A 24,159-nucleotide genomic window follows, 5' to 3' on the forward strand; every position below is an offset into this window, starting at 1 on the left:
GGACAGTATTAACAAGGCCATCAGTAACAGGCTCTTCAACAAGTTTGGATCTCCACATGAGCTTTTAAACGCTGCGCTTACAGAAAATTCATCTTTCGTCGACACTCTCGTGAAACAGCTGGAAATTGTTCTGGTTGCTTATAGTCCTCCAAAGAAGTCCAGAATTGCAGTGTTTTTCTCAGCAGTGGGAAAAGCTTTCAGGCAGCCCTTCAGCTGCTGCTGTTAGGGCTAAATGACCATGTTGCCATGCTTCTTAAAGCATATAATATTAACAAATATAAATATATAAAAAAATATATAAAAAAAATGTTAAAAAAAAAAATCAAAATCAAATAAAAATCCAAATTAACTATATATTCAGAGTTTTTGTTGTGTTTTATTGTGCTGTCAAATGTGAAAAAAGTGTTGCATTTGTGCTTCTGTTTTGGAGCTAGCTTGGTTAGACTAATTAGACTTGCAGGGTCTTTGCGGCCTCTGTACAACCTACGGAAGTGTCCGACCTCATGTCTGCATTTCTGCTTGCGTAGCTGGATTGTGTGCGTTAATTTCCTTCTGTTAAAACCTGCCTGTCAGACTATGGCAGAAAGCGACATGCCCCACACAGCAGGCAGAGGGCGCTCATTACCTCCCAAGTAGAGTAGTGCGGTAGGCGCTGCTATGAGGGGGTGCTCGCTCAGGGCGCCAAACAGGCTAGGACCGCCACTGTTCATAGCACCCTCAGTAAATGTTTGTGAATAGTCACAAAATGTAATCTATTGATTCGTACTCCCTTATAACTGCAGAAATTACTGTAAAGGGACGTTACAACTGAAAATATCAGCAGTTGGATTGGAAATGTGAGCTGAGGAAAACTTTTTTTTTTTTAAGGAAGCTCATCTTTTACCTGGCCTGGCTGATCTTAAGTCTTTTTAAAAGGGGTCTTGTTTTATTGAGAAGAGGATTCATCTTAATCAAAGTGTGTTTGGAGTCTTTTTTTTTTTGCGTTTTTGGCCACAGCAGCTTTTGTTAGCAGTGGAGAGAGACAGGAAATGGGGGAAAGATACAAGGGAAGACACGCAGCCAAATTGGCGACAGGCCGGGACGCGAACCCGCGCCGCCCGCACCGCAACGCGGCATATGTATGTGGTCGCCGGCTTCACCACTAAGCCACCCAGGCGCCCCGTGTTCGGAGTCTTTTAACAAAAAAAAAAAAAAAACTGCTAAGGAGTGCCTGCATGTAAAGGGAGCTGCAGGAGGGAAAAGTCCACTGTGCCATTAGGAGGTGGCCACCCTGATGAAAGCACAAGACTGGAGAGGATAAACCTGAACTGCAGTCCCAGGATTTTGTGTGGAGCCCTACTCTCCATTAATGCAAGGCTTTTGAAGGTGCGTGGAAACTCTTTAAGGAAAGGTGCAAGCTCAGTATTTAATTGATTGATTATTCCTTTAAGTGACCACCTTGTCTTTGTCTATAACCAAGCAGATAACCCTGGTGGTGGTGTTCTTGGGCCCTGAATTCCCAGCACAGCACCACACTTTGAAAAGTATAAATTATGGTGAAACTTATTTCCAGCGTGAGAGTGTTGGTGTTTTTTTGCTGGTCACTCCTTGAATCCATTCTTTATTTGGGGAAGATTTGGCCCACTTTCTCACACTACCACGAGTGTGAAAGCACCACCAACACTCAAAAGTGCCCAAAACATCAGCCAGAAAGCATAGGTACTGAGAAGTGGTCTGTGGTCCCCACCTGCAGAAACACTCCTTTATTGGGTGTGTCTTGCTAATTGCCAATAATTTCCACCTGTTGTCTGTTCCATTTGCACAACAGCATGTGAAATTGATTGTCAATCAGTGTTGCTTCCTAAGTGGACAGTTTGATTTCACAGAAGTTTGATTTACTTGGAGTTATATTGTGTTGTCCCTTTATTTTTTTGAGCAGTGTACAGACTACCCTCCATCGTCCTGACTGGCACCCCCATTACCACTGTGGACTCATTTCGCTTCCTGGGAACTACCATCACCCAGGACCTCAAGTGGGAGCCCACCATCACCTCTGTCGTCAAAAAGGCCCAGCAGAGGATGTACTTCCTGCGGCAGCTGAAGAAATTCAACTTGCCAGCAAGGACCATGGTGCAGTTCTATACTGCCATCATTGAGTCCATCCTCACCTCCTCCATCACTGTGTGGTACGCTGGAGCCACCACTAGGGACAAACGGAGACTACAGCGCGTTGTGCACTCTGCTGAGAAGGTGATTGGCTGCAACCTCCCATCTCTCCAGGACCTGTACACCTCCAGGACACTGGGGCGTGCAGGTCGGATCACAGCCGACCACTCTCACCCTGGGCACAGACTTTTTGACCCTCTCCCCTCAGGCAGGAGGCTACGGTCCATTCGGACCAGAACCTCCCGCCATAAGAACAGTTTCTTCCCCTCTGCTGTTGGACTCATGAACAATTACCCTAAGACTGTTACCACCACCCTGCACAAACGCTGATGACCCTATGTCTATGCACCTGTCTGTCTGCACTGATCACTGCACTGTCACGTACATATTACTGGACTATAGTTTACATTCTATTTTTTTTTCTGCTTTGCACTAAATGATTACTGTACTGTATATTCTGTATATTTTGTAATATTGTGTTATAGTTTTTTATACTTATTTGTTTTTATGTAAGCACGAAGTACTGCAGCAATTTTCTAATGTTGTGAACCTGTTCAAACCTGATTCTGATTCATCCCCCATCCAGAAGAGCTGTTCAATTTTCACGCTGTTGTTATTCTTTTAGCCAATGCTTACTTTTTGCATTGAAAAGTCTCCTGTCTGACAGTGACTTTAAATCTAGTGGTAATGTGTTCCATAACTGTGAATGTTAGAAAAAATGTGTATTAATTATAATAATGCTTGTATGAATTGCTGTTGCTGTCTAGTGAGGAGCAGGGTTATTATAGTTAATGAAAATGAAAAAACATTGACATTAACTCTGAGTTTAAGCTGGGAGCACCATCGGGCTACTGTGTGCCTGCGTGCACATGCTCACCGCACTGTTCCTTAAAGTAATGGCAGCGGTCCGCGGAGAACGCAGCAGAGTCCATATGGAGTTTCTTTGACTACGATAATACAGACAGAAGTGAGTGTGTTGTTGTGGATGATGAAAATGTGAGGAACACTTCTTAGTCAGAAAAAACACCAACAGCTGAGAAACGCACACAAGGAAACTGCTCTGATGCTACGAGCTAACCTGGCGCTCCTCTGGACAAATGTGACTACTTGTCGTGTCCACGCAGCCCAAAGCGTTGTGATTAACCTGTTTAGTCCTTGTGTGTTTCTGGCAACTTTATCAGTCAGAGAATAACAATCAGGAATAATAATCAAAGCATCAATATAAGGACTCACAAATGTCAGCAAACTTCTGGAGAGACTGCTGAGACTATCAGGATGGACGTGAAGGAATGAAGAAAGTGAAAAAACAGGGACAAATATGTTTGCAGCCAAAAAACTGAGCACAAAGAGCGAGGACCAAAAAAACATCAGCGTGGACCACAAAGTAATTAACACACATAATCCAGCTACACAAGCAGAAATGCGGACATGAGGTCACCTCATAAGTTGTGTACAGAGGCCGCAAAGACCCTGCAAGTCTAATTAGGATCATCTAACAGAGCAGCTCCGAAACAGAAGCAGCTTCAGGTGGTGAGAACATCAGGATGCAGCTGGATTTGACCTTTGACTCCTTCAAAGAGTTTGTTTTTGTCAGACACCACATGTAGCTGTTGTTAATCTGCTGCACTGATGCTGAACTTTATTGTGGAGTTTATTGACTTTTGGAGTTCATGTTTGTTTCTCCCTGTTGATGTTCATGTGTGTCCTTGATATTACACACATTTAGCATGTAGTGCTGCTGTCTTGTGAACAGCTGGTTGTTGAATATATTTCTTTAAAGGGTATCTTTTGTCAAGTTTTCATCACACAATAGTCACTTTTGCACCTTCAATCTTGCACCTGATTAAGTATGAAAATACTAAAACTAATACTGAAACTAAAACTAAGCATGAAACCAAAAATAAAAATGAGCAAAATCACTCTGAAACTAACTAAAACTAATGAAATACTGACTAAAACTGAATTAGAGAAAAAAAGTAAAAACAAACTCAAACTAAACTATAATGTAAAATCCAAAACTGTAATAACCCTGGTGAGGAGGAAGAAAAACAGCTCTTAAAAGGTCATACCTGTGTGTGACCTTTTAAGAGCTGTTTTGTATGATAGAATGTAGTTCACTGACATTAAGAATAACAGAAGTGTGAAGACATCTGACCACAACATTGAAATCATCCTCTGACCTGCATCTGAGTTTCCATTTGTGTACTTTGTTGATGAGACCATTCATGGAAGTGAGAAGATATGTTAATAATAACATTGTATATTTTTATTAAGTTACAGAGAAGTGTATATGAATTGTTTTTCCAGCAACTGGCCACCTGCTTGCAGCTGCCAGTGCAGTTTAGGTGAAACTGTGTCAACTGTCAGTGTGGATTACTTCCTCTTTTGCTGCACTCCCTTCTGTGGAAAAGGTCACAGACCTCAGCTGTAATTACATGTCTGTGACTACATCTAAGGTGAATTCCTCAAGTGTCAGACTTCCTCAAGTGAGCACTCATGAAGCTCTCAAGCTGACTGTGTTTTTCCTTCTTGCAAGAATAAAGAGTCTTTTATTAATAGACAACATCAGGGGCATGACCATTTATACATTTGAACACTGTTTTTACAAGCGTAATTAAGAATATTATCAAAACTCAGAAAATTGAGAATTGGGCAGTGAAGATTCAGAAGTTATTGTACCTTTAAAGTTTAGACAAATCAGAACAAAATGTTTTCTCATTGTGGTCGGCCACAGTAACGGCATTTTACCAGACACCTGGGGTTGTTGAAGTTCTGAGGCCTGCACTACAACGCAGGATTTCCTCTTATAATTATAGTAAAGTTTATTGTTATCGCAATTATTAAAACCAGTATTGACAATAATTTACAGGATGGATGAAACAGGCTGCATGAGCTCCTTTATGAGACAGAACACTGTTTGAGCTGGAAGGACAGAGATCACGTCCTCTTTGGTCTTAATGAGTCTGTTTTTACATTTCACGTCTTTACAGGAACGCCCATGCTGTAACCTCTTCATGAGCTTAGACTAAGAGAGGGCCTATAACCAACTGAAAACCCAGAAATGATCCATGATTCCATCAGTTTTGGTGTTTCTGTTGTTTAGTTTCCCAGTGATGTTGTTCCCATCATTTTTTGCTTGTCGTCCTAAAGATGGAACAAAGAATCCTGTCTGTCAATACAGGGAAATCTCTCCACACACCTGTGGGTTGTCAAAGACAAACGTGAGAGATTTTTATTCATTTGTAACACATTTCCGTGATGATCAGTACAAATGATAATTACAGACAAACGTTAAAAAAGAAAAAATCTTAATCTTTATCTTAATGGCATTACAATAATTCATCTAAAGAGATTAGAATGTATATGCAATTAAACAAAATCAACATAATTATATAAAAAAAATCAGCTGAGGAATGAATCGATCTGCGATAAGATCATATTAGGATTATAGATGAGAGCACTAGACACAGGCTACTAAGGAAAAAGACATTGATGTCAGTGCAACTGACAGCGCCTAAAAAGAAAAAGTAGTTGACATCTAAAATGTGCAAATCCTCCTTAAATACAGCAGCATTACAGTGTCTGCTTCAACGGTCAAACAATGGAAAACAAGCTTTAGCTTAAAAGGCCAAATAATCAGCATAAACCAGGCAGACAGAGGTAACATCAGCTGAATCATTTTACATAGAAAAGTGTTAAAAGTCTTTGTTGAACACAGAAGAGAAGCTTCTTTAATAATAATCATAATTATGCCAGTCAAACTCAAACATTGTTAGAGTTGAGCCTGTTCTCCTGCCTGTGATTGGTTGAAGTTGAACACGCCTCAAATACTCCGACTGTAAACTAACCAGGAAACATCTTTGGACTGAACAAACCTGTAAAACCATCTGAGTTTCTCACACTTCTTCAGTTCAGCTCAAACTCTCTGAGCACGATGAAGACGCTGATGATGCTGATCGTCCTCTGTCACACTGCATCTGCAGGTAAGATCACGGTCCAATCAGGAACTTTCTCTACAAACTATTCTCAGTAACATACAGATCAAATGTGTCGGCAGAGGCAAAAAAGGCTAAAAACTGATTTAGAATAAATATAACAAGTAACAGGGCTGCTATACAGACTATAACTTTACAGAGATTCAGCAAAACTTAAACCAATCCTGGTTGTTTTCAGTGACGGCCCAACAGTTGAGTAAATTCTGTTTGTCCTACAGTGAAACACACTTTGAGGTTTATCTCATGATCTCTTCTTCTGGAGGTCCAAACTTCCCTGTTATGTGGTGACTGTGGTTGTTCAGTGGTTAATCTTCTGACACTTCTCTCTAAATATTTTGACTGTAAACTCTAAAATCCTTCTGACTCAAATCTGCAGGAAACTGGAGGAGGAAGGAGGAGAAGCCCCCTTTTATACTAAATATGTATCACTTTCCCCTCCTTCTCTCTCTCTCTCTCGCTCTTAGTCATATTGTCCGACACACACACACACACACACTTACATGCACATACTCACACTGTCCTATTTCCATTCAGTACTTCCCTGTATCACACTCCCTGCATATACAATAATGCTGCATTTCAAGTTTCCACTAGCACAATCACATATGTATATGTTTCTGAACTCCATACTTTACCAATATCATATCATAGGGTTAGATCATTTTCCTTTATAAATCATTGGTTGTTTGGATCAGCAGTTTCAGTTAAATCTATCATATAGCAGATGAACACAGTGATATTTGACAAGTGAAATGAAGTTTTTAGGATTTACAGAAAGTGTGCAATAATTATTTAAACAAAATTAGGCAGGTGCATAGGTTTGGGCCCCCCAACGGAAAAATGACATCAATATTTAGTAGATCCTCCTTTTGCAGAAATAACAGCCTCTAAACTCTTCCTATAGCTTCCAATGAGAGTCTGGATTCTGCTTGAAGGTATTTTGGACCATTCTTCTCTCCAAAACATCTCCAGTTCAGTCAGGTTTGATGTTTCTGAGCATGGACAGCCCGCTTTAAATCCCACCACAGATTTTTAATAGTATTCAGGTCTGAGGGCTGAGATGTCCGTTCCAGAACGTTGGACTTGTTCCTCTGCATAAACGCCTCAGTAGATTCTGAGCAGTGTTTGGGGTCGTTGTCTCGTTGAAGTATCCAGCCCCGGCACAACTTCAACTCTTTCACTGATTCTTGAACATTGTTCTCAAGAATCTGCTGATATTGACTGGGATCCATGCGACCCTCAACTTTAACAAGATTCCCAGTACCTGCAGTGGCCACACAGCCCCACAGCATGATGGGACCACCACCACATTTTACTTTGTACTTGGTTTCTGCGTGTTTGTTTATCGAACAGGAATGACACAAAACAACAGAACAAGGAGTTCAATTATTAAATTTAATTAGCCATTTGTCACAAAGTTTACAGATTAATCTGGGTCAGAACTGCATACCATGCCCAGTGTGGTACTGGACCTGACATGAAGGACTGGCACTCTCTCCTTCAGCTCACAGTTTCATATAGTCACAGATTATCTATCTTGGTTACATCATTATACAAAACAAAATGTAGAAAACAGAGAATTTCAGCAGCTGCTTCCTCAGATGACCTCGGAGTTTCCCTTTATCATTTGTGTAGTCTCCCTCAGTGGCTGACCGATGCTGAGACAGAGTACTTGCGTCTGTTGTTGATAATCTGTTAGGGATAGAGACATACCCCGAACGAACAATATGGGCTTGTGCCTGGGCTCGGAGTGCTCTCATCCTCTACCAAATTCACCAATTTCTTACTTCTTGTAGAGCTCCCCCTTTCCATCTTGACAAATATTCGCCGATATTGACAAAAAGAGTAAGTTAGGGGGGTATATTTAAACACCGTTTAAATATATTCCTCGCTAGCGGAACCGGAAACTGAACGCATCGTTTTTCTGACTGTGAAGTGTAGAAATTCACATCGCAGTTTTTACCTGAAAAATCTGCAAATTTTCATCAGCTTGACATACATTCATTTTTCCTGGTGTGGTTTTTGAAGAAAAATATAATTTTATTTAATGTGTTGAGGGAAAAGTTTCTGTATTCTGGCCATTCAAATTCATATTGCTGATTAAAATATTTATTTTTAATCCTGTTTGGCCCACGACTTAGACTGTGTCTTCAATTTTGGCCTGTCCTATGACTGAGTTTGACACCCCTGACCTACACAGACACTAAGAATTGAGAGAAATCCCTTCACAGGTCGCGTGATTTGTTTGTGAAGGAAGACACCTGAAACACTTTAATTAAAAATTATAACATTTAATCTATTAAAGAATTAGAATGCAGGCAAATCTTGTTGAGGGAGAGACAGGCATCTCAGCAGCTGCCTGAGGCTCCCTCCCCAGAAGAGCGCTGCTCTAGGCTAACATAACAGTTTATACTGCCATTACCTAAACAGATTCTGGGTGCTGTGAGTCGGCCTTTGTCATTTGGTCTTGTTCAAGCTGGTTTTTCATGACCCAGATTCCTCTCATCAGCGATAAAGGCAAAAAGCACATCTTCTTCCTGGTTTTAATTTGTCATACAGCGCAATCTTGTCCAGATTAATGATGTTGGTGACATTGGTGATGTTTTAATTGTACGTACTGTGGCCGAACCTCCAAGATAAGATGCACTGAGACAGAGAAGTTAGTCAGTACTTTCTGTCTGTTGCTCTCTGTCTAATGTATTATTTAATTGTTTATTATTTGGTTGATCCACTGTTTATTAATGAAATTGCTGGATCTTATTTTTAAACATTTGTCCTTTTATTCATTGAGTAAAAGATAATCCCTAACACCCTTCAATCATTAAAACATGTTTATATACAGCTATCATACACAATTTTACCCCTGGGAAATTAAAGGTTTTAGCACTTTAACAGTGAGAGACTTCAGACCAAAGAAAGAAAAAAAAAAGGTGGTGGTAGGGGGGGTACCCCAAAGAAATAAGCAAACACACACACAAAAACTAATGCCGCGTGTTCACCAGTACCTACTGAGTGCAACTCGACTCGGCATGGTTCGTAGGGTTTTCCATTAGGTCCTGTTACCAGGTACTTTTTTTAGTACCCGCTCAGCCACGGCTCTGAGGCGATCCGAAAATGTGACGTCAAAGAACAGCATGCCACTGATGGGCCAGGGAGTGTCATCACTAGCTGAGTCATGAGAGCAACTCCTTCACTAGAATTAAACACGCCGTTTTTAATACCCGAAAGTGAGGGAAATGGAGACGCACAAAGCAACACCGTGGTCCAACGACGAGGTGCAGACAAGAAATGAAAAAGTGTATCAGGAGGTCTCTGAGCTAATTGCCGCATTTGGGTCACATACAAATTATATCAGGTGACTTCTGCCGCATTGTGATGAGTTTGGCATAACAGCACACCTGCACACAGCTGCATCAGGAAGATAACTGTTTTATACTAAAAGATATAAAACCAGACAGATGGTGACTCACATAGCCAGCAGTAGGCTAAACAGCACAGTGCCAGACAAGACAGTAGTTCAGAGAATAATTTTAATGACCTGGCTACATTTGTGATAATGTGTGTACATTTATTTATTTACTAACATCATAATCACTGTTTGTTCCACAGCGACACACTCGCTGATGCATTTTATCACTGCATCTGTTGGACTTCCAAACTTCTCAGAATTTCTTGGTGTTCTAGCAGTTGATGGTGTGAACGTGGTTTACTGTGACAGCAGCAGCAAGACATTTGAAACGAGGCAAGACTGGATGGAAACAGCATTTAAGAACAACACGCAGCTGGAAACGTACAAAAACTTTTGTTTTAAGAATCAGCCGGTCATCTTTAGAAGCATGATTCGGAGTTTGAGGGAGCTGTTCAACCAAAGTGGAGGTTCAGTATTTTTCATTTACTTCATCTGAGATCATTATAAATCATGATTATACCCAATTTCAATCTGTTTTTTTTACTTCCTCTCTTCAGCTCACTTTTTGCAGAGGACAGGTGGATGTGAATGGGATGAAAACACTGGAGAGGTGACTGGTGTGATACAGTATGGTTATGATGGAGAAGGCTTCATTGAATTTGATTCGAAGACTCTGACATGGACCACACTTAAACCAGAGGCCGTCATTTTGCAACAGGCATGGAACAAAGAAGCTTTGATTACTGCTACTGCAGCTATCGTCACCGCAATTTGTCCACAGAGGCTGAAGTTATATGTGTCCACCGGAAAAAGCTTCCTGCAAAGAAAAGGTAAAATCACACGAGATGATGCAGTTTCATGGATGCAGTACCGTTCATTTTATGGTTTATCTTTCTAAAAATGGTTTTCAGTCTTTCAAAAAGAAAATTGCAGACCTTCAAACTAATGTTATATGTAATGATTCAGAAGGTGACCTACAGAGGCTGCAACCACCCACTGCTCTGCTGCTCAAAAGTTCAACATTACCAAAATTACCAGCAACACAGTGGAACACTGCTAACACACAGACACGCACACACCCGTGCACATACACTCACAACCACGCACATGCACACACGTGCCAGGTTTCTGCGTGTTCGTTTATCGAACAGGAATGACACAAACAACGGAATAAGGAGTCCAATTATTAATTTTAATTAACCATTTGTAACACAGTTTTACAGATTAATCTGGGTCAGGACTGTATGCCATGCCCAGTGTGGTACTGAATATGACACGAAGTACTGAGTCTTTTTCAGCTTACAGTTTCATATAGTCACAGCTTATCAATCTTGGTTACATCATGTACAAAATAAAATGTGGAAAACAGAGAACTTCAACAGCAAAGTGACCTCAAAGTCTCCATTTCTATCATTTGTGTAGTCTCATCAGTGTGGTACGTTGCCCAGTGAGAACACAATGTTCCCGATGACCCCAAACATTATAAACTTCTGTATTTTTAATCAGTTATGTTTATCTTCTAGTCTAATTTCTCAGGGAAATAAGTGTACATATGGTAAGGGGACACCTTCCATATCGTCTCTAGTTCTTCCCTCAGCCCTTGGTATTTATCGAGCTTCTTGCTTTCCTTCTAGATGATGCTGTCACTTGGTTTTGCTACATCTATCACTACTGTCACGATACATGGAAGCAAGCCACGTGGAGTGTGAAGGTGGTGAGAACCCAAAAGCAGGATGCAGGAGTAGGCAGTTGTAAATGAACCAAAAGTAAGCCTTTATTTTGGCAGCAAAACAGAGACGACAAAATAAACCAAGGCAAAACTGAAAGAAAAGGAAACCTATACTGGGGAAGTAAACTAAGGAACACTGGAGAGCACAGAAACAACACAACGACAACAAGACTCTGACATGTGTCAAGGGGAAAACTGAGACAATAAATACACAGAGGGAACGAGGGGTGAGTGGAAACAGCAAAACAGGTGAACAGAATGACACTAACGAGACTCGGGGAAGTAAATCGAAACATAAAGCACAAGAGACGGGATGTCAAAATTAAACAGGAAGTGAGAAGACTGATACACAAAATGCAAACTTGACACCACATGAGAGGATGCAGATAGACACAACACAGGGAAACAGACACTGTGGAAAATAAAGGAAACTCCACACAGAGGGGGAAACACCATGGGACAGGACACAGGGAGAACTAACTAAGAATACATAAGGGGAACGCAAGAAGCAATCTAACAAAACAAAAAATAACAATAAAAGGCCATACAACTACAGAAGACCATAAACAGAGAAACAAGGGGTTGCAGACCCAGGACCACGACAACTACAGGCTTTCTCCTCTGCTTGTCCACCTCTACTATGTCCGGTTGGTTTGCCTTGTTTGGTAGACACTGACCTCTATCGATCTTGTGCTTTGAGCTTGTTCCTGTGCTGCCATAATTAGTGCCTCCAGCTTTGTCCAGTCATTGGAAGGATTTGTTTTATAATCAGCCACTTCTTCTCATGCCATGCAGGGGCCTATCCTTCCAGGATGGCTGATGTTCTTTCTTGGGTTTCTGCTGCCTAAGGTATTCTCTATGTTTAGTTGTGGTCATCTTTCTGATGTATTCATGGATCTTTGTTGTTTCATCCAGGATAGTGGTTCTGACACTCACTAGTCCTTGGCCTCCTTCCTTCTTAGTGTACAGTCTCAAGGTGCGTTAACAATGATGATAAAGAAAGGATTTTTTAGTTGACAACCCTTTTTTTCATGATGATAACGAGACCATGACGAGACAAACATGACTGTTTGATGACTAAAACATGATGAGACGTCCATGAGTTTTCATTGAGACAAAACTAGGCGAGAAGGTTAATGAATGTTCCGTCAGTCATCCAAAATGCATGATATGTCTGCCGGTTTTGCCTGTAATCTGGGAGCCATGCTGCTGCATCCCATCTATTTTTGGTCACACCTACCACCTCCACCTCCACCTCCTGTTTTTCCTCAACACATTAAATAAAATTTTAAATTATATATTTCTTCAAAAATAACATCAGGAAAAATGAATATATTTCAAGCTGATGAAAATTTGCGTAATCATGCGGTCCCGTCCCTGAAGCTCCATGGACGTATGGATGCTTCTCACAGCCACCTTTCATCCCAGAGCCCTGCTGAGACTTTTACTTTAGTTTTCATGTAGTTGACAGATTTCCTCAGATAGCTCATTGCACCTGTGTATAAGGCACATGACCAAATTTAGAAGCTTTCTTCCTCCGAAACTGCCGGTGACTTAAAGCTTCGCTTCTTATAACGTTCAGTGTATGAGTTACGATGTTAATGGCGTGTTCTGTCTTCAGGACTTTGCTGCACAGCGTTTCCTGCTGTGTGACGCAGTGATGCACTGTCAGCTCACCTGTGCAGGTCTCCCTCTGCATCTTCTCCTGCATCCATCCCACAAATCTGCTCTTTTCCCCGCACATTGCAAGCAGCGAAAAGAGACAGGAGATTTACTTCTGATGTCAGCGATCAGGTCCTCTGCCTCCCACCTGTTTGGATAATCCCTGTTTTCCATTTTTCATTTGGCCATTTTTGGGGGTCGGGCAGCTTAAATGTCACTGTGAAAAGTGCTGACCACTGTTTTTATCCACTGATCACTGATCAATATGTGTCATTGGCAGCATGAAAAACAGGTTAGCGCACAGGTTAGCGCACAGGTCTTGGCCTGCGCAGCAACTGTACCAGTGCATTGTGGGATTTGGGAACGCCATTTATCTGTGAGCTATTATTAATAACTATATGAAATTATATAAAGCAGTACAAAATTATATGGTGGGCCGGATGTTCCCCGCGGTCCTTGAGTCTGATGGACCATGGCAGACGCTGGACGTTGCATGAAGGGGCTTGGTGGACGAAAACCAAGAAAAGATCTATGAATGAATAAATGAATGAATGGATACCTTTATTAGTCCCACAATGGAGAAACTACAATTTACAGAACTTATTTTCAATATAACATATTTGAAAGGAAAACTGAATGCATTGTCCAAGAAGACGGCGGTAACTGTGGATTAAAACCCTGCACTAGTTAAAGATAGCCCGGTGTTGTATGGTGTTTGTTTTTATATATAATATGCAACTTAATTGCTCTGAAAGACAAGGTCAAGTTAAGCATGTGTTCCTCATCCATTGCTAATATTTTGGGCATATGTGTGTTCATTGCACTTTAGCAAATTCTGAGAAATAAAGTCCCAATTGCTAAAGTGAGAATGTTTTTGTTTATTGCTTTTTTGGAGTAATTGATTCCACTGTTACCACTAATTATTCAAATTGATTTGTAAAGACTAAGACTTCTTTTTTTTCCCACTAAAGCTGACTAAAATTTTTTGAGTTTTTGTCGACTAAAACTGGACTAAAACTATCACATTTAGAAATGACTAAACCTGAGAAGCATTTTCGTCCAAAAGACTAAAACAAAAACAAAAATGGTTGCCAAAACAACAGTGCTGACAACTGGCAGTGCATAGGCGTTGACTGCCCTGATCTTGTTCTTCCCATTCAGCTGACTCCTCAGCACTACCCTTGCTCTCTTACTCTGTTCCAGTCTGGAGTTGCCCTCGATGAGAGACGTTAAGCTGGGGTGGGTATTCTTGTATCCACTCGCTTACTCGCTTGTATGTTGGAATTTTCACTGGTGGATGAGAGGGTTGCTTCCCTGCGCCTTCAGGCCAGAAAACGGGTCCTGACTGTTTTTGTGCTTATGTAACAAATGGCAATTCAGAGTACCCACCGTTCTTGGAGTCACGGGGTGAGGCGCTTGAGGGTGCTTCATCACGTTCACATTGATGACGTTGAGACCTGGATGGGCATGACTGGGAGGAACAGCCTGCCTCAGCTGAATCCGAATGGTGTTTTGTTAATAGAATAGAATAGAGAATAGAATAGAATGCCTTTATTGTCATTATACAGGATGTACAATGAGATTGGAGGGCCACTCCTGTTCAGTGCCATGTAACAGAAAATCAAACTCTCTAAAATAAAAATGTTATAAAAATATTATAATCTAGTATGATCAATATAATCAAGAGATATACAGAAATAAACAATGTGTAAACTATACAAAAAATAGAATGTATAAAAATATATACATACATTGGTGCATCTGTACATTGTAAGAAAAGTAAATATGTGTATACATATAATAATGAAGATGATGAATATTGCACTTGGTGAATGAATATTGCACTAGTGAATGAATACTGGATATTACACAATATAGGAATGTCAGATATTGTTCAGTATGAATAATATAATATTGCACAGTTACAGTGGGTGAGTGTGTGAGTTCAGGGTGGTGATTGCTCTGGCGAAGAAACTGTTCTTGAGTCTGTTTGTTCTGGCTTTGATGCACCTGTAGCGCCTGCCAGAGGGCAGCAGGTCAAACAGGTCAAAGCCAGGGTGTGAGCTGTCCTTGATGATGTTCCTGGCTCTGCTGGTGCAGCGGGAGGTGTAGATGTCCATCAGGGAGGGGAGAGGGCAGCCAACGATTCTTTGTGCTGTCTTGACTACCCTCTGAAGCCTGACCCTGTCTGCCTCAGTGCAGCTGCCATACCATACTGTGATACAGTACGTCAGCAGGCTCTCAATGGATGAGCGGTAGAAGGTCAGCAGCAGGTTTGAGTCCAAGTTGTTCTTCCTGAGGACCCTCAGGAAGTGAAGTCGCTGCTGAGCCTTCTTGATAACAGCTGTGATGTTATCTGACCAAGAAAGATCAGCAGAGATGAGGACACCAAGAAACCTGAAGGTGTGGACCCTCTCCACATGCTCGCCGTTGATGTAGAGGGGAGCTGGGTCAGTCCTGTGCTTCCTGAAGTCGATGATGATCTCTTTGGTTTTCATGGTGTTCAGTACCAGGTTGTTCTCTGAACACCAGGCTGTCAACTTCAGGACCTCCTCTCTGTACGCTGCCTCATCTCCCTTCGAGATGAGTCCGACCACTGTGGTGTCGTCAGCAAATTTGACGATGAGGTTGTTATTGTGGGCCGGACTGCAGTCATGGGTGTAGAGGCAGTACAGGAGGGGGCTCAGCACACAGCCCTGTGGGGAGCCAGTGCTCAGTGTGCGGGTGGAGGAGAGATGGGGGCCAAGTCTCACAGTCTGGGGCCGGTTGGTTAAGAAGTCCTTGATCCAGGAACATGTGAGAGGGGGGAGGCCCAGGGTGTGCAGTTTGGTGGTGAGAATGTCCGGGATGATTGTGTTGAACGCTGAGCTGTAATCCACAAAGAGCATGCGAGCGTAGCTCTGCTGCTGCTCCAAGTGGCTCAACACAGAGTGGAGAGCTACAGCGATGGCGTCCTCTGTGGATCTGTTTGCTCGATATGCAAACTGATGGGTGTCGAAAGTGGGGGGCAGGTGGTCTTTGATGTGCTGGAGAACCAGCCTCTCAAAGCACTTCATGATTACCGGTGTGAGGGCCACAGGGCGGTAATCATTTAGGCTGGTGACAGATGACCTTTTGGGCACGGGGATGATTGTGGCTGTTTTTAGGCAGGGGGGGATGACTGCTTGGGCCAGAAAGCGGTTGAAAATCCTGGTGAGAATCAGGGTGAGCTGGTGGGCACACGCTCTGATCACCTTGCCAGGTACTCCGTCTGGCCCGGTAGCCTTCCTGGGGTTCACTGCCAGGAGCACGCGCCGTACCTCATGCTCCTGGACAGTGAGTGGGGTGCAGCCTGGTGGGGGGGGCAGGACTGGAGCAGATGGGTTGTCCTGAGGCATCTCAAAGCGAGCAAAGAAACAGTTAAGTTCCTCTGCTAGTGACACACTCAGGTCTCCTGCAGTCACATCACAGCCTCTGAAGTTTGTGATGTTCTGAATGCCCTGCCACACCTCCTGTGTGTTATTGCTGGACAGATGGGACTCTATTCTCCTCCTGTAGTCCGTTTTGGCTTTTTTAATTCCTCTTTTCAGGTCAGCTCGAGCAGCACTGTACAGAGCTCTGTCACCTGACCTGAAGGCAGCATCACGGGTTTTGAGGAGTGAACGGACCTGGCTGTTCATCCAGGGTTTCTGGTTAGGGAAAACCCAGATGTTTTTGCTGACAGTCCCATTTCCGATACAGAACTTAATGTAGTCCAGTACCATCCCTGTGAATGTTTCTAGGTCCTCGTGTTCGAATAAGTCCCAGTCTGTGTATGCAAAGCAGTCCTGTAGGTCGGAGAGTGCGTTTTCAGGCCAGGTTGTAATGGTTTTTACAGTAGGCCTGGCTCTCCCTCTGAGGGGGGTGTATGCTGGGGTGAGCAGCAGGGAAAGATGGTCAGACTGGCCGAGGTGGGGGAGGGGTTTGGCTCTGTAAGCGTGCTTAATGTTGGAGTAAACGTGGTCAAGAGTATTCTCCCCTCTTGTAGAACATTTGACATGTTGGTGGAATTTCGGGAGTACAGTCTTTAAGTTGGCCTTGTTAAAGTCTCCCGCGATAATAAGAACACCGACGGGGTGGACCCGCTGCTGTTCGTTAATGGCGTTCAGCAGGAGAGAGAGCGCCATGCTAACGTTAGCATCGGGAGCTATATACACAGCTGTGACGATCACTACTGTTAGCTCTCTGGGTAGAAAAAAGGGCCGACATCTTACAGACATGTACTCGAGGTCTGGGGAACAATGATTGTTCCGTTGTTACACCAGTCCTCATGCACGTAAATACAGAGACCCCCTCCCCTGCTCTTACCGGAGTCCTTGGTCCGATCTCCGCGTAGCAGAGTGCGGCCTGCTAGCTGCACGCTAGCATCGGGAATGTGGGGGTTTAGCCAGGTCTCGGTGATAATCATTACACAGCAGTCACGAACATAGCGATTTACAGCCAGCTCTAACTCTAGGTTGTCCGTTTTATTTACCATGGACCTGGCGTTGGAGAGATACAGGCTCGGCAGAGGAGGCCTGTGTGGTTGGCATTTCAGCTTCAGCATAAAGCCGGACCTGCAGCCCCGCTTCTGCTTCCTCTCCCTCCACCGTCGGCGGCGCCTTCCAGACCCGATAACAATCCACGGAGCCCCCGGCGGTCTCGCTATGTTGTCTGGGATGTTATGAGTGTAGTGAAAATCACTCGATACTGATATCTTGTGCCGGTAGCCAATGTCCACAAGATCCTGGCGTGTGTAGCAGTTGTTTGCAGAGACAAATGCACCAAAACTAACAAATATGAAATACTAAAAGTACAAAAAAGAGCACCGAAAGGAAGAGCCGTGAGCCGCTGCGTCTGTGCGCGCCGCCATAATGGACTTCCGTGTAAACCACAATTTGTCCATAAGGAACACCATGTTCAAACATAATATCCATGAGTACATATGGTACCAGGACACCCTAGGTTGCAGGTCAGTGATTGATTTTGTTATTGTATCATTAGATCTGCAGCCATATTTTCTGGACATTCAGATGAAGAGAGGAGGTGAGCTGTCAACTGATCACCACCTGGTGGTAAATTGGATCAGGAGGCTGGTGAGGATGCTGGACAGACCTGGCGCACCTAAATGTATTGTGAGGGTGTGCAGGGAACACCTGGCAGAGGTGCCTGTCTGTGAGATCTTCAACTCCTGATTCCGGCAGCTTTGACAGCATTTTGAGGGAGGTTGAAAATATCGAGTCGCCAATTTGCCCGCGTGTCTTCCCCTGTGTCTTACCCCCATTTCCTGTCCCGCTCCACTGCAGAGAAAAGCCGCTGTGGCCACAAATGCAAAAAACATTTAAAAAACACAGTTTATTCTGGTGAAGGAGTCACTCTCATGACTCTGCTCCGTGATGACAATAAGTGGCATGCTGTTCTTCCGCGTCACATTTTCAGATCGCTTAGAACCCTGGCTGAGTGAGTACTAAAAAAGTACCTGGTACCAGGTACTAATGGAAACACCTTCAAACCGTGGCGAGTCGAGCTGCGCTGAGTACATACTAATGGAAAAGTGGCTATGGTGAAGAGGGAGCTGAGCCTGAAAGTAAGTTGTCAATTTACTGGTAAATCTATGTCCCCTGGGTGAGTTTCCTGGCATCTCTTACTGGGAGGAGGACCCAGGACACACTGGAGAGATTGTATTTGGCTGTCCTGGGAAAGCCTTGGTGTCCCCCCCTCCGGATGAGCTGGAGAAAATGGTTTGGGAGAGGGAGGTCTGGGCTTCTCTTCTTTAGGCTGCTCCCTAAAGAAGAGAAGCCCAGACCTGACCCCAGATAAGTGGAAAAAAAATTGATGGATGGATTGATGGATGCTTTTTACATGTACTTAAGCAAAAGACAGTAGGTCAAGTTGTTTAGTGAAATATCTTAGCGTCTTTTTTAAAATAAGCAATACCATGGGTTACCAAACGACATTTTTTCCAAACTGTATTCCAATGATTTTTAGTAATTTGCCAACCTTTTTTAGTACTAGCAGCAGCTGCTGGAAAGCTGGGGACGCTTTGGCTTGAATTTCAATTATTTCATAAATTTCTCTCATTACTTTTTAAAACATGCACATTATACTACTCATGATGTTTTTTGTGAAAACTTCCTATTAAATTTCTATATCTCTGTTCTTGTTTCCTTTCCTTCTCTGATTTTGCTTTCTTTACTTCTTCCACCCACCCCCTATCCTTCTCTTTCCCACCTCCCCTCTCTCCAGTTCTTCCCTCAGTGTCTCTCCTCCAGAAGTCTCCCTCCTCTCCAATCAGCTGCCACGCTACAGGTTTCTACCCTGATAGAGCCATGATGTTCTGGAGGAAAGATGGAGAGGAGGTCCATGAAGGTGTGGATCATGGAGAGATCCTCCCCAACAATGACGAGACCTCCCAGATGAGTGTTGATCTGAATGTTTCATCGGTCACTCCTGAAGACTGGAGCAGATACGAGTGTGTGTTTCAGCTCTCTGGTGTTGAGGACAGCATTGTAACCAAACTGAATAAAAGAGTGATCAGAATGAACGGGATGAAAAACCAAACGGGTGTTGATGCAGGTGACAGAAACGCATTTGATTCGTTCTGTTTGATCATACTGTGGATTATCCACCATACACACAGCTCTTTATTGTTACACTTTTCTATACACACCCTTTTGCTCACTCCATTTGATAATGCTGGCCATTGAGCGCTGACTGTTTATGAATTAGTGCAATCACCTGCTGTGCACCCCATCTGTGTCTGTCTCTCTCCTGCCCCACACCTGCTATATAAGAGAAGTTAATGAACTATGTAAGACAGGTGTGCCATTCCCCTCAGCTGACACCGCCCCCAAAACACCTCTCCCTCCTACAGCTGAGCCAGGAAACCACACTGTGCCACTACACTACTATATATTAATATATGTCTTTTGTTCCAAATATGAGCTGTTAATATAATTAAGAAATAAAATTTCACTGTTTAAACCATCCAAACCTTACAGTACCCTAGTCACATTAGTAGACATTCACATAGAGATTCTAGTGTACCCCCTCCCCCAATACATGTTCATAAAAACTGTAGGATGAATATATTTTTATTCTAACCTGCTTCATCGGCCCATTTTCTGGTTTCATTGAGCAGAGGTACCCATCACTGCTGCAGTGCTTGTTCTTGTTCTCATCCTCATTGCTGTAATTGGATTTGCTGCTTACAAAAAGAAGAAAGGTGAGAGATTCAAATGAGCAGAGTTTATCAGTCAAACAGTAGCAGCAGTACAAAGCTCAGTTACATTATTATTGCAATATAGTAGTATCAGATATGATTATTTCTGAGTTTGAGAACATTTGATTGTCAGGATTTAAAAGTTGCAAAAACTGAAATTGTTTTTCCCGTTAATTTCAGAAAGACGTCCAACATCTCGTAAGTACAGCTTATTTTTGTTATCTGGGTTTTAAAGAGATTATTTTACTAATAATGTTCCAATTCTGATTATTAAACATTTAAACCTAACAGCTCCTGGCAGCATCACAGAACTGTTTGAGAGACTACGTAGTGAAACACAGGACTCTGAGCAACGTTAACGCCTCCACTTACACAAGAAGACGGATTATTTTTATCATCATCATTATGTTTTTAATAGTTATGTGAACTTGATTTTGAAAAGATAATTTTTTTCTTTTTATTGTTTTATAATTTAAAGGACTGGTCAATCATTCATAAAAACTTCTGCATAATATTTGTTAATTGTTCCATTGATGAATAATTTTATTATTCTTCATGCGTTCCAGAGAAGCTCAATAACGCGCCTGTCTCCACCACAGTGGTTTACTTGGCTGTAGCTGTCACGAGTGGGTCAGCAATCGAAGAAAACAAGTTAAAACTATCAAACAAAAACCTTACTTTTTAGAGGTGGTGATTTTTTTAGGTTTTAGAAATTTGCCACTTTTGATGCGCATTGACTGTTTCAAGTGAGGGAAAATGTCATTAGTTCTTAGGTTTTCTAACATGAAGAGCCACTGAGGTCCATCCACTGTGAACTCATGAGGGGTTGTCCACTGTAAAAATACATGTATTTATTTAGTCTGAAGTCATTTCTATTTTTATTCATCATAACTAAACAGCTACTTTCTGTGTCTGAGTGCAGAAAGTAAATAAAAGCAAAAAATCACAAATGTTCAAGTTGGCATTTTTTTTCTTTTTTTAAAGAAACTACCTAAAAGTCTGAAATTTGATCGAGAAGTTTGATCGAAAGCAGAATTACAGATGTCAACACAGCGTCACACCAAGCAGAGATCAAGCTCAAGTCCTACAGAAGTGTGACATGCAGTTGGTCTTCGTCATAGCTTTTCTAGGTTAAGTTACACGATATCACAAAACTCAAAGGTTTACGGTTAAAGCAGATTAAGGAGCCTCGTTCAAACTGCACAAAGATTTTCTTATTTAATTTCATGGACACACATACAGATAACTATTTGCAAAGCACGACCCCAAAAACCTTTGATTTTTCTGGTTGGGAAATGCAGTCCACAGAGAAGAACGTGATGGAAATGTCAAGAGTGGGGCAGATGTGGGGCCTGTTCCCGGAAGCAGGTTTAGCTAAAGACAGCGATGATGTCACAGATATTGAGGCAGCTGCAGCTGTCAGACTGTCAGTCAGTTCCTCTGAAACATTTACATCGTTCATAATGCACGCCACACTTTAAAGTCACCATTTATTCATTTTTCAGATGTTATGTTCCCATATTTCAATAATGCGAGAACATTGTATGTTGTAATGCTTTTTCATATATTTAACAATTTATTTGAAGTTTTTTTCTTTGTTGTCTGTTTGCAGTATAATGTGCAGTGTTCAGAATGCATGATGCTGTCATGGTCCTGGGCCGCCTGCCCAACGTTTTGTTTCGTTCTGTTTTCACTGAGCTTTTCTAGTTTGTTTTGGTTTTCATTGTTCATTTTAGTTCTGGTTTTGTTATCATTTGTGGTTTTCTTGTTTCCTTTGTCCCTGTCTGTTCTGCGTCTGTGGTCTTGTGTCTGTTTTGTCCTTTTGTCTTGACCCTGAACTCCTGTGTTTTCATATTGAGTTTTATTCCCAGTGCTGTGACTAGTCTGCGTTGCTGTCTCTCTTTGTCTGTTTCCCTGTGCCGTGGTCCCCGTATAATGTTCTGTGTTCCTTGTTTAGCCACTTCCTGTTTTATTTTGACAGTCTTGTGTTCCCTGTGCTTTGTGTTTAGTTCCCTTCCCCTGTTATTAGTTTCATTTGCTTCACCTGCTGTGTCCTGCTGTTTCCTCTTGCCTTGATTACCTGATGTGTATTTAAGCCCTCAGTTTTCTTCTGTTCGTTGTCATATTGTCGTCTATGACTCCCACTGCTGTGTGTGTGTGTCTCTGTGTTTGGTTTCACTCATTTAGTTCTGGCACCCGTCCATCCCAGTGTAGTCCTGATCTTTTGGTTTTCCTCAATAAACACCTTCTTAGTTAAGTTGTGCCTGTGAGTCCTGCAGTTTGGGCTCTTCCTGCCATGCAGCGCGATATGACAGATGCACATGTGTATGTATGTGTACCTGTGCTCTGTCCCCATACTTCTTCTCTTTTCTCCTGTCTACCTTTTTTTTCTTACTCTTTTCTTCCTGCCGCTCAGAGCTGGCAGTCATATTGTGTGGACAGTAATAGGTGTCGAGTTATTTTCAAAGTTCCTAGATTCAGTGTCAGCCGTAACTCGAACCGGCTTGGATTCCACAGAGGACGCTGGCCAACTCACCTAATTATACTTTGTTTATTTGTTCCATGTGCATTTCAATATTTAAAGCAAAGTAATCAGGCAGGTTGAAAACCAGTGGCGTCTCTGGTGGCACCCCAGATGGGACTCGAACCCACAATCCTAAGCCAGGGATTGTGGGTTCGAGTCCCATCTGGAGAGTTGTGACTAACATATTCTATACAGTCCTCCCGGCTTTGCACTCTAGCATCTATGGGCCTTTCATTCACCAGATTTGCTGCCATGAAGAGAAATGTCTGGAATTCATTCCATGTAAAGACACCATCCCCACCAAGATTGTTCAGGGCTCGCTTTACCAGTTTGACTGCTGCTTCTGCTGCTCCATTTCTATGGGGAGAGTCTGCTGGGTGGAATTTCCAGGACCACTGTTTTATTTTTGGAAGCCTTTTCTTCTAGCTCAGTCTCATTCAGCTTACTGAGGAATCTGTGAAGCTCCTCCAGTGCAGGTTTAGCCCCCACAAAATTTGTGCCGGTGTCAGACCATATTTTTCTGGGATGTCCTCTAAGGGAGGTGAACCTCTGGTAGGCCAGGAGAAACCCTTCAGATGACTGGTCACTGACCACATCAGTATATATGGCTCGTGAGGCCATGCAGCAGAACACAATACCCCAGACCTTCAGTGTGACTCTCTTTTTCACTTCATCTTTTACCTTGTAAGGTCCAAACAGGTCCACAGTTGCAAACTCAAAAGGGTTGGCTGGGCATGCTCTTTCAGGAGCTTCACAGATGACTAAATAAATAAAATAAAAAGCCTAAAGCAAATATGTTTGGCACAAGAGTGCATTTGGATCATGATTCTGATTGCAAGAACTACCAAAAACCTTTGGTCCGTATATACGAGCAATACATAGGTCCATATTTTGAACAGACAAGTTAAGTGTTATTCATCTACCGTCTGGATCTATTGTGGTGTTTTTAATGGTGAAGTTTACCTTGCTGTTAATCAATATGACCACGCCCTCTTTGTTCTGAGTTGTAGCAGGATGAGGAAACTGGAGAGGAGAGAGTGTGCACAGATGTTTTGGACAGATTTGTAAAAAGACGTCTGCCCGTGAATCATTTAACCGATTATAATTTTTAACATCTTTTACCTCGAACCAACTCCACGTCCGTTCCATGAGACAAACCTCAGTGTGCTCATTTTTAAACTAACGGGTGGAGTGTTGTGTGTTCAGTAATGCTGTGTCTGTGTTGTATGCTTGTGTGTGTGTGTGTGTGTGTCTGCGTGTTCAATTTTATTTATAAAGCGCCAAAAAAACAGTTGCCGCACGGTTCTGTATATTTTAAGGACCCTACAATTATTAAGTCCAACAGTCAAAACGACCCCCTATGAGCAGCACTTGGTGACAGTGGGAAGGAAAAACTCCTTTTAAACAGGAAGAAACCTCCAGCAGAACCAGGCTCAGGGAGGGGGGGTCATCTGCTGTGAGGGGAGAGAGAGACAG

The 24,159-nt window shown here is 42.5% G+C and overlaps 1 protein-coding gene across 1 annotated transcript; it reads left to right on the forward strand.

The window, feature by feature from the left end:
- Positions 1–5,834: 5,834 nt before the first annotated feature.
- On the forward strand, positions 5,835–20,392 carry LOC115788173 (major histocompatibility complex class I-related gene protein-like). Its single transcript, XM_030741117.1, has 6 exons — positions 5,835–6,128; positions 9,750–10,016; positions 10,107–10,379; positions 19,184–19,513; positions 20,079–20,162; positions 20,340–20,392. Exons 1-6 carry the CDS (start codon positions 6,080–6,082, stop codon positions 20,390–20,392), a joined length of 1,056 nt encoding a protein of 351 aa, XP_030596977.1. The 5' UTR covers positions 5,835–6,079.
- Positions 20,393–24,159: the final 3,767 nt, after the last annotated feature.

The sequence above is a fragment of the Archocentrus centrarchus genome, chromosome 11, assembly GCF_007364275.1.
Source record: "Archocentrus centrarchus isolate MPI-CPG fArcCen1 chromosome 11, fArcCen1, whole genome shotgun sequence".
NCBI classification, from domain to species: Eukaryota; Metazoa; Chordata; class Actinopteri; order Cichliformes; family Cichlidae; genus Archocentrus; species Archocentrus centrarchus.